At 42.1% G+C, this 11227-nt stretch overlaps 1 protein-coding gene and 1 long non-coding RNA gene across 2 annotated transcripts; one reads left to right on the top strand and one right to left on the bottom strand.

Annotated features, from left to right (window-relative positions):
• Positions 1-3737: 3737 nt before the first annotated feature.
• On the bottom strand, positions 3738-6529 carry LOC125906406 (uncharacterized protein K02A2.6-like). Its single transcript, XM_049605047.1, has 4 exons — positions 6410-6529; positions 5141-5809; positions 3827-4522; positions 3738-3776 (listed from the first exon to the last, which is right to left on the bottom strand). Exons 1-4 carry the CDS (start codon positions 6527-6529, stop codon positions 3738-3740), a joined length of 1524 nt encoding a protein of 507 aa, XP_049461004.1.
• A 2536-nt stretch (positions 6530-9065) lies between these two features.
• On the top strand, positions 9066-10635 carry LOC125906809 (uncharacterized). Its single transcript, XR_007452159.1, has 3 exons — positions 9066-9612; positions 9679-9771; positions 9853-10635. It is a non-coding gene; the product is annotated as an uncharacterized LOC125906809 (long non-coding RNA).
• Positions 10636-11227: the final 592 nt, after the last annotated feature.

An 11227-nucleotide genomic window follows, 5' to 3' on the forward strand; every position in this document is an offset into this window, starting at 1 on the left:
AAATTTGAAGCAAAACGTTACATTGAAAACAACATTCGTTCCAAATCCGCAGCGCAAAACCTCGCGGATTTCTCCCCATACAAACGGGAACGTTCGACCCCGGCAGGTAGAACTCATTCTTTCGCGCGCTTCCTACGGTCTCTCAATGGTACGTTATTTTAAAACTGAGCGCCAAGTGAGCGCCTTCTGACAACCGCGGCGAACGGATCTCGTCGTTCAAAGCCCATAGTCGCCCCGAATGAGTGTTATCATGTGAAACTGCGTGTGTTCACACTGGGATAAAAGCTAACGTTTGCATCGACAGCAGCGCTTGTTCCTCGGACGAAAACACAGGTGTGCTCTTTGATGAATGTGAATGCGACAGCGATGCGAAACGGAAACGCGCACAACAGCAATTACTTCGGCATTCCCTTACAGGTGTTTCTTCAGTGCACGCCATTGACAGGCCTGCGTGTATCTCTGCGTTGAACCTCGTATGTGCATGGGAAACTTTAAGTGTGCATTTAGCAAGCGCGCAGGTGTTCTTTTCAATGGGCGTTTTGTTTCATGAGCGCGGCAGTATTCTGTTCTCGATTTAAATGGGTAGATGCTTACTCGCTTACTCATTGAAAGTTTTTATCAACACGCTTTTTTCGCTGCTCGACAACGATTTAGTTCATTGCGTATAGAAGCAGAACGAAGGCAGTGCACGGCATTAGTTGTGTCCAAGTTTTTAACCAGTGCGTGGTTGACGGTCCAAGCAAGCAATGTTAGTAACAATGGGTCGAGGTAAACATTGTACCGATTATCAGCGCCATATCATGAAGCGAATGGCGGCCGCTGGCATTAAGCGCAAAACGATCGATTTTGTGATGGAACGATCGCGCATATTTGTGACAAACGCGCTTGGACAACCGAAACAAGTTTGGACAACCGCAACGCGCAAGTCACCCGGACGTCCTCAGAAGACCACGGCGAAAGAAGACCGTAAAATTGTTAATATATCGAAGAAACTCTGATCGCGAGGGCGGCCGTCCTGCTAATAACAACAAAAACCTAACCCAAAATACAAAAAACCTACTAACAAATCTATCCGAAACGACATACTTTTGACACACACACACACACACACACACACACACACACACACACACACACACACACACACACACACACACACACACACACACACACACACACACACACACACACACACACACACACACACACACACACACACACACACACACACACACACACACACACGTACACACACACACACACACACACACACACACACACACACACACACACACACACACACACACACACACACACACACACACACACACACACACACACACACACACACACACACACACACACTCACACTCACTCACACACACCCACACACACACACACACACAAACAAATACAAACCACACATAAACCACACATAAACCTGTCCCAACGGGTGCATGGTGCGGACACAACATCTATGTATTATCATTTGGCCTACTTGGCCTATTTGGATACTGTACGTGCCTACTGTCAACTACATACGTCGCCCGTTCCGTATGGCACGATGGTTTCCTTCTCTCTCTCTCTCTCTCTCTCTCTCTCTCTCTCCTTTTCATCTTCCGTTATCAACGGAACAAATAGTATACATACAGGGTTTTACAAGTCAGAATCGAATGTCAGCAAAACAATTTCAGAAGCTCAAGATTCACTTTAACTGTCAAAAGTAGTTGTTTCACCGCACCGATGCTATTTTTCACAAGCGCAATATGATTTTTAAATCGCTCATGTTATTTTTTAGAGGCCTTTCGCATCGTTTTGCAAATTTGAGACGCATTTTGAGATTATTCGTTGTTGTTATTTATTGTATAACATAAGATTTTCTGTGCAAAAAGCTATAGCACTAGCGTATGTAAACATGTACAATGTTTATGTAGCTTTTTGCACAGAAAATTGCTATTTTTACCTTAAAGAAGAAGAAGATAATAGCTGTCAAGTCGATGGAGATTTCGTCTTGTTTTTTTGTTTTTGTTCACCGTGTTTGACACATAACCGATGCAGTCAGTAGATGGAGTAAATGTAAACAATCTAATTCAGCTCTTCTTCAAAATCAATTCGTCCCATATTTTTGTTGGATACCGGCTAAACATGAAAGATGAGATTGATGGTAAACTGATGTCCTTAACCTCTTAACCTCAACCTCAATAACAAACATAGACAACGGTTTAATTTATTTATATGGTTAAATTTGTGTGTTTTGACAGCTTGAGCAGTTAGAAAAATATAGCTAATGCAGCTTCTTGTTCCAGCCTTAATGTACCAATTTTTGCTTCATGGAATCCAGTCTGCAAACGGTAACTTGAACGGGAACGTCACTTGTAACGTCAAAACGGTAGAAAAAAGAATGCTATATGTCAGGCCTATCTGCCATCTGTGTTATAGAGCTATCTGGCATTAATTTCGAGACATTTGTAATTCAAGAGGTGATAATTATGTCATAAATATCATTGGAAAAAATTACAAATTTTCTTCTAAAATAAAAAAACACATAACACGGACGCGAATAACATTAACGGTATTCAATAAATTTTCCCGTATAGAATTTCATTACATTTTTTTTCTTACCTACAATACCGACATACTTACCCAAAAGTCACTTTGTCGTCTATGATTGACATTAAACTCAGGATATTTTCCAATTTTACCCGTTACCAGCTCAATTATCAAAGCCCTTAATACACTTACCGCAAAAATAATAATGGAAATCTGTTGTCGGCTGTCGCGTAGAATAGAAATGCTAAGAACTAGAATGTATGTTACTAACAAATCATCAATAACATGATGTAGCTCTGCATTAGGTTTCGCGAGCATTAAATTATAAGTTTTATGTTGTTGTTGACTTATACTTTATTTTAACAAACATATGTATATATATATATATATATATATATATATATATATATATATATATATATATATATATATATATATATATATATATATATATATATATATATATATATATATATATATATATATATATATATATATATATATATATATATATATATATATATATATATATATATATAAACGATCAAATGATAAAAGTAAAGGAATACGGTGCCGCGCGCGCTAGCCACGTCTATTGCTGGTGCAGATAAGATCCCGAGTGTCGTTACATCGCAGGATCCCCGATCGTAATGCATCATGCACGAGAGAGAGAGAAAGAGACGACTATATTCGCTACACATCGAATGCTGTCAGTTCCCGGAAAGCATCGAGTGTGCGAGGCTGCAGTCTCGGCGGACTGCAACGTCTCCCCCGGCTAAATGAGCTGATAGGCTCCGAGCCGACGCGGAAGTCTTCTTATTCGAGAAGACCTGCGTGGCAAATCTATCAGGCGCTGGTCGGTCCTACCTCCGTGACGCTTGTTGAGGTCGGCAGGAGGTAGCGAGCTGGATGTCGTAAAAGGAACATCCATCGGGGTCGTCGCTGCTAGTGATGAATAAGCGGGAGATGACCTTGGAAGCGCTGTTGGCTCGCTTACGATTGGTTCCAGCTCCGGCTGGGTTGGCTCTGGTCGGGAAGAAGAAGAAGACCATTCCTCTAACAGTACATCAAGCGGCAGCTGATGTCCCTCAGGTGCACGGGCTACCGCACGACGCCTGATTTGGTTTATGTGGCGCCGAAGTAAACGTCCATCACTCGCAATGACGTCATACATAACGCGTCCACAGCTACGAACGATCTTTCCCGGTATCCACTTCCATGAGTTTCTATAGAAAGATTTTGTAGAAACGAGTTCGCCAGGTTGAAAACTTCGCACTGAAATAAATGAGGAAGGAGATAGTGAGTGTGATGATGTGGGCCGCAACAGCTCCAGTGCTGTCCTGATGGGGCAGCCGAACATTTCCTGAGCTGGAGATTTCTGCTGGCTCAACTGCGCGTTTGGTGTCGATCGGTACGTCATGAGAAACAATTCCAGGGTCTCATCAAGGGACGTCTCGTCGCTCTGGATCTTCCGCAGTGCTCGTTTCAGCGTATCGACGAACCGCTTCGCCTGTCCATTTGATTGCGGATGGAACGGTGCTGTCGTAATGTGCTCGATCCCGCTGCTGTTGCAAAACTCCGCAAACAAGGCGCTGGTAAATTGCGGACCGTTGTCGCTAACTAACGTTTCAGGCATACCGAAGCGAGCGAAAATGTTCCGTAACATGGAGATGGTGGCAGATGTTGTTGTACTCGTAGTTTTGTAGAATTCAGGCCACTTGGAGAAAGCGTCAACCACCACTAAAAAGTAATACCCTTCCAGTGGCCCAGCATAGTCCACGTGTACTCTACGCCAGGCGCCCGATGGTGTTGGCCATGTCGCTGGTGTTGCTCGAGGGGGTGCTTTAGCGGCTACCAAACAGGATCCACAAGATGCCACGTAGCTCACAATATCGTCGTCGATCATTGGCCAATACAGGAAGCTTCTCGCAATCGCCTTCATTCTCTGCATCCCCGGATGACCCTTGTGCAGCTGCAGCAAACAACGGGAACGCAGTTTCTCCGGGATGACCACTCTCTCCCCGAAAAGTATACACCCCTCAACGGTTGAGAGCGATTCTTTCCTATTGTGGTACCGTGCCAAATCTGCTCCGAATGAAACATCATGCGGCCATCCGTCCTGCACGTAATTATGGACTTTCCGGAGCAAGGGGTCTGTCTGCGTAGCTGTCTCAACGTCTCTAAAACATAAAGGAAATGAGCTAAGCGCATTAATGGCAACTGACCTTAAGTCGTTTTCTAACTCCAGGCTGGCGATGACGTATTCAGCTTCAGGTTTGGCGTGATGATGTATGAGCCGAGATAATACATCGGCGTTTCCAAATGAGCCTGTTGCTACATACTCGATGTCCATGTCATACAGCTGAAGAGTAAGTGCAAACCTCTGCAGCCGGTTTGCTGTGTATGTCGGAATTCCTTTCTTACTGCCAAATATGCGTACCAATGGTCGGTGGTCGGTCTGCAGTGTGAAATGACGACCGTATATCATGCGATTAAATTTGGTTACAGCGAAAATTATTGCCAGTCCTTCTCTGTCGATTTGGCTATAACCTATCTCCACCTTGCTGAGTGCTCTGGATGCGTGTTGTACCACTTTTAGGGATCCGTCTGGGTACTTGTGGCATAGCGTTGCTCCTAAGCCAACTGATGATGCATCGGCGGACACAACTATGTCGCGCGTTGGATCGTAGTGTGTGAGCAAGAGCTCCGTGGACAAGAGGGCTTTAAATTGGTCAAAAGCTTTCTGACATTCGGGTGTCCACTGGAACACACTTCCGGCTAGCAGCAACTTATCCAGTGGGTAGCGCAAGTTACGCATGTTGGGGATAAACTTGGCATACACATTTATCGCACCGATGAATGATCGAACGCCTGTGACATCTTTTGGAGCTGGCAAATTTTTGATGGCGTCGATCTTTGCCGGATCGGGTCGTAGGCCTCGGCTGTCGATGATATGCCCCAAGTAGCGTATTTCCGACTTGTTGAATGCGCACTTTTCACTCCGGATGGTAAACCCATAGTCCCTTATGCGCTTCAGCGTTTCTTCAAGAGCTGCATCATGCTCTTCCTGTGTTTTCCCTCCAACTATTACGTCATCCATGTAAGCAGATACTCCATTTACCCCGGCGAGCATTTTATCCATAATCTGCTGAAAGGCACCAGGGGCCACTTTTATGCCTGGAGGAAGCCTGTTGTAATGGTATAGACCACGATGTGTATAGATTGTCAGCAGGGGTCGGCTCTTTGCTTCTATTTCTACCTGCAAAAATGCATCGGATAAATCAATTTGTGAAAATATTACGCAACGGGATAGCTTGGAAAAAATGTCCTAGGGTAAAGGAAGTGGATATTCGTGCGGGTGTAATGCTGCATTGAGTCCGGTGCTATAGTCTCCGCAAAGCCGTATCTTGCCGTTCGCCTTTCGAACCACTACGACTGGTGCTGCCCAATCCGAATAGTCGCAGGAACTGATGATGCCTAGATTCTCAAGCCGATCCAACTCTTTATTTACAGCATCTTACATCGCGTATGCAACCGGACGTTTCGGTCGAAAAACTGGTCTGCTCCCTTGTTGCAGCTGTAGGTGAATTTGTGCCTTGGTGCACAGGCCCGTTCCACTAAAAAGCGAAGGAAATTCTTTCTCCCAGGATCGTGGTTCAGCTGTGCCTATGTGATTGCAATAGCTATCCATTGGGACGGTCCCCAAGCCGAAAAGATGAATTAAATCCGCCCCGAACAATGACACATCCGCTTTTGACACTCGAATTGTCGCTTGCTTGGTGGTATTATTAATGCTCACGTTCGCTTCAAACTCACCTTGAAGGCCGAAAACTTCGCCAGTAGCTGCTTTCGCTCTTACCTTGGATGGGTTGAGGTGAGGCTTACCCAACTGCTTCCATAGTTGCTGGTTAATGACAGTGATGTCCGATCCGGTGTCTAGTTGTAGTCGAGCTGGCTTCTCTCCGATGAGTATGCTCATCAAGTGTACAAACCCCGCAGCTTAATTTCCATTCGAAGATTGTATCAGAACCGCATCGTCCCGGGATTATATACACTCAACCTCGCGTGTGTTAGTGTGTTGTCGTTCGTTTCTTTCTTCATCATGGCCGAATCCTGCCCCTCCTGTGCTGCTCCTGTAACGAGTGATGACTCCTATAAGTGTGTTGGCTTCTGTAATATCACTTACCACTTTGGCTGCTTGAGTGTGTGTGAGGTGGTCATGTCCGAGCTGAAACGTCCTGACTCACAAACTCTTTGGATCTGCCCTAGCTGCAATGAATCACGCGCCACTAAGAGATTTTCACTTAATGGAATGCTAGCTGCTCTTTCAAACCTGAAGCTGGAGCTTCTTGGAGAATTTGATTGTCGTCTCACGGATGCCTTGGACGCAGTCAAGAAAGATGTTCAAGCCGCGTTCCACGCAACTAATGCTAACACGCACACTACGTTACTTACTGCTCCTCCTGGCTTACCGCTTCTAATGAATAATTCTGTGGCCACTCCTATAATCTCTCGCCCCGGTGAGCTCGATCGTAACTCACAAAACGCACCATCCCGAATTCCACCTAAGCGGAGGCTTGTTGATTTTACGCCGCCGGATACCAATCCTAATGCCCCACTGCTCACGGGTACAGCGCCTATATCAACATCGTCTCGTGCCGTGTTGACAGTCCCATTAAGTGATACTAACTCTAATAGGTTTTGGTTATACCTTACCCGCATAGCTCCGTCGGTCACAGACGTCGAGATGAAGGAAATGATAACAACACAACTGGGCACTGATGACGTCATCATAAATAAGCTGTTGCTCCGCGACCGCGATCCTAGCACTCTCACTTTTATCTCATTTAAAGTAGGGATGTCGCTTGAGTTCCGAGAAAGGGCACTCTCCTCTCATACCTGGCACAAAGGAATAATATTCAGAGAATTCATCGATCACCGTTCATCCGCTGCTCAAAATTTTTGGCGCCCACCCACACGACAACTGCCACTAGATGCCCACAATCCATCGCAATACACTTCACAACAGAATCCAATCTACGCAGAACCACCCATCGAGACACTACTCACGAGAACATCAGACGAATAACCTCCGTTACTCCGCTTCACGTCAACAACACAGTCCATCAAGCCGCCGTATCATCTCACTCTCTCACCATCTACTATCAGAAAGTGAGAGGATTACGCACTAAATAACTCAACGTGAGACAAGCCCTGGCTGAGAACAATTTCGATGTGTACGCCCTTACCGAAACATGGCTAGACGATTCCGTGCCTTTCTCTCTCCTTTGCGACAATAATTACGAGATCTACCGTTGTGGCCGTTGCTCAAATACCAGTTCTCGCTCTCGTGGAGGCGGTGTCCTGATAGCATGCTCATCCAAGCTCACTTCGTATTGAATTTCGCACACCTTCACGTCACTGGAGCTCTCATGGGTATGCATCAAGTTCGTTAATTTCTCTCTGTTTATTGGTGTCATCTACATTCCACCTGATCGCAGCTCATGTGTAGAAATACTGGATTCACTAAATGAGAGTGTGTGTCACATTACGGAACGTATGAAACCATCCGATCAGTTACTATTCCCAAGCGGCATCGCTGAGAGAGAATTAAGCTTTTCCCGTTGTTTCCCCCCCCCCCCCCCTGACATACCCACGAACGGTGTGTTTGTTTCTACGCGATGCGTTATTCTCTGTTGTTGTTGTTGCTTTTAACACTGTTACCACAAGAGCTTGAAGCAAGAAGCGTTTCACACCATCACCGTCTCACCCAAACATTGGTGTTGTGATGCGTTTATTTGTACCCCCGCCCCTATGTTCTTCTTACCCGTACTGCGCACCCCATACATTCTGACTTAGAATTCAAATCAAAGCGAGATGGTGTAACTGAATTTGGAAAAGATGAGTGATGGATATTTCATAACGATTCAGATCACATATTTTAAAACAAAATTAACAGAAACTTGTACTAAAATTTTATTAACAAAATAAAGGTTTCCGCCAGCGGTATAATGATATAAAAATAATTATATTAACAACTTATAAATAACATATTAAATATTATAATATAATATACCATATGAATAAATGTATATATAAGTATATATATATATATATATATATATATATATATATATATATATATATATATATATATATATATAAATAAATATATATATATATATATATATATATATATATATATATATATATATATATACATATATATATATATATATATATATATATATATATATATATATATATATATATACATATATATATATATATATATATATATATATATATATATATATATATATATATATATATATATATATATTTATTTATTTATTTACTTATTTCTATAATTATATTTATGTATGTATGTGTATTTATATATGTATTTATATATGTTTTTTAACAAACTTACATGTTTCTATTAAAAAAACTTTATCTTGAAGAATTGAAAAAGGAACAGAGTAAATGGTCTGTTTTACTTAATAACATTCATATTGGGATCACACAAAAAAATATCAAATAATTACACACGTGCATGAACATGCTTACTAGTTAGGTTATCGTTCTACATAAATGTAATAAAATAAATTTTAATCATTATTAAGTTTATAATTATCTTTCTGATTATTTAAAAAAAAACACTGATGTTTGTTTTAATTTAAACCGCTTTGAAAATAGCAATATATATGATACAATTAGAACTCGCTAATTGCATTTATATCATATGTCTACAAAAAAAGATAGATTTTGTTTATTAGAAAGACATTTTGTAACACGACTAATGTCTGCGTATTTTGTCATGTTTGTTATTTTATACAATGTGGATAAACTGACTTTTTCTCATATTTATGTGAACAACTCGGATTTTTTGTATTCAATTGAAAAAGCAGACTTGCAATTGGCGAGGTTTGAATGTATTTGACTTCGTCACATGACAGCTCGCATATCTGTCAAGTCAAAAACGTAAACAAACACGGACAACCGCCCGTAAAGATTGTGTGCAAAATAATCGTGAAATTTTATGTGAAAACTCGAGAAAAGGTAAGTGTTGTGTGCATATTTCAGTAAGTAAACTATCTTTTAATATTTGAACACATTATTCCACAGGAAAAACATCATTTCATCCCGAAATTTGGCAACATTCGTCCAAGTATGGTTGAGCAGCTGTGTGTGTGTGTATGACGACGGAATACGATGCCGGTAAGATGAAATGTTTTACTTTTTAAATCACAATGAATTGTAAAAATAATGCAGCTTTAATGATATTGATCTTTGTTACAGTTTCTACAATAATCATTAAAGCCGGCTGTGATCGTGATCGGCACATTCTCAACTGAACCAACACACCGGTCGTTGTGTATCTTCAAGCAAACCAACGTTGCCATACACTACAAAATAGCATGGAAAGGAAAGTATTATAAAATAATGTCATATATGAAAGCATTCTAATCTTTCCTTTTTATTTTTCCACTGCAAACAGGACATTGGATCACCGCATCGACAAGTGGTTTTTATGTGCAAGTGTTGTTAAGAAGTGTGTTGTACGGTGTATTATGTGTTTTATTTTATTTGTATCGCTTTGCAAGTGGTACAATTAGTGCGTTTAATCGTTGTGATACAGCTAACTAAAGATTTACCCGAGCATTAGAAGCGGCAACAATAAATGTGCCTGACGCAAAGACAACAACGCCGTCGGCATCCGTTGATACCATCCAAAGTGATGGTTGAAATCGTATTTAAACGTGTAAAACCATATATTGGGGCATGTAAGTATTGAATAAAAGCTAAATAAAATACATTTGATCGTTTTACTGGACAATGTGCATCGAAATTTTAAAAAAAGTGTGTGTGTTTTTGTTTACATCCGAATACAGAACCCACAGCGCTATACTGTGGTTCGAGCACTCGCTAAGTAACGCTTGAGCTTTGAGCTTTCATTGAGCTTACATAGAATGTTACACGCTACCTGCTCACTAAGGACTGCTATCGAGCAGTGTTATGAGCAGGTAGCGAGCAGTAACGCCTCCATACAAAAATCGCGAAACGTAACGCTCCAATGCTATTTGGGATTGCTCGGAGATTTCAACACTCCCTCTCTCTCTCTCGGCTCCCGTCGCCGACGCTACCGCTTCATTTCACCTCGACCAGCATCTCTACGGGAAATGCAGCTCTCATTGATGGAATGTCGTTTAACGGCTTGCTTCAACTGTCAGGAGTACAAAATTCTCGTGATTGTCTACTTGATCTTATATTCGGAAATACGATCGCTGCCGAGTTGGGCTCTTCAGTGCTGGAATCACCCCTACCCCTTGTGGCGCTTGATCAACATCATCCTGCACTTGAACTATCCGTTAAGTTTGCAACCCCAGTCACCCAACAACATCAACCTAAATCACACCGATCTCGATACCGAAGATTTAACTTCCGTAGAACGAATATAAGAAAGCTATGTGATATCATCTTGCAGACCGACTGGTCTTTCATCGAACAATGCAGCAACATCGACGAAGTAGTATATAAGTTCAACAATGTAATCACCTCCTCCTTTCCTCTCTGCTGTCCTCTCCTGAAACCCTCCCCCAGTCCCCCGTGGTCGAACAGGTCGCTTAGGGCTTTGAAGGCCGATAAAAACCGCACTCTCCGGGCATATAATCGT

Source organism: Anopheles coluzzii, chromosome X (assembly GCF_943734685.1).
Source record: "Anopheles coluzzii chromosome X, AcolN3, whole genome shotgun sequence".
Lineage (NCBI taxonomy): Eukaryota > Metazoa > Arthropoda > Insecta > Diptera > Culicidae > Anopheles > Anopheles coluzzii.

Bases quoted from the DNA above. Each gene is read 5' to 3' on its own strand.
- LOC125906406 (XM_049605047.1), bottom strand. From the start codon at position 6,529: ATGAGCATACTCATCGGAGAGAAGCCAGCTCGACTACAACTAGACACC. The intron at 5,810-6,409 runs GTAAGAGCGAAA...GCATTTTTGCAG, and splicing joins CTCACCTCAACCCATCCAAG to GTAGAAATAGAAGCAAAGAG. The intron at 3,777-3,826 runs GTGCGAAGTTTT...ATCTTTCTATAG, and splicing joins CTCCTTCCTCATTTATTTCA to AAACTCATGGAAGTGGATAC.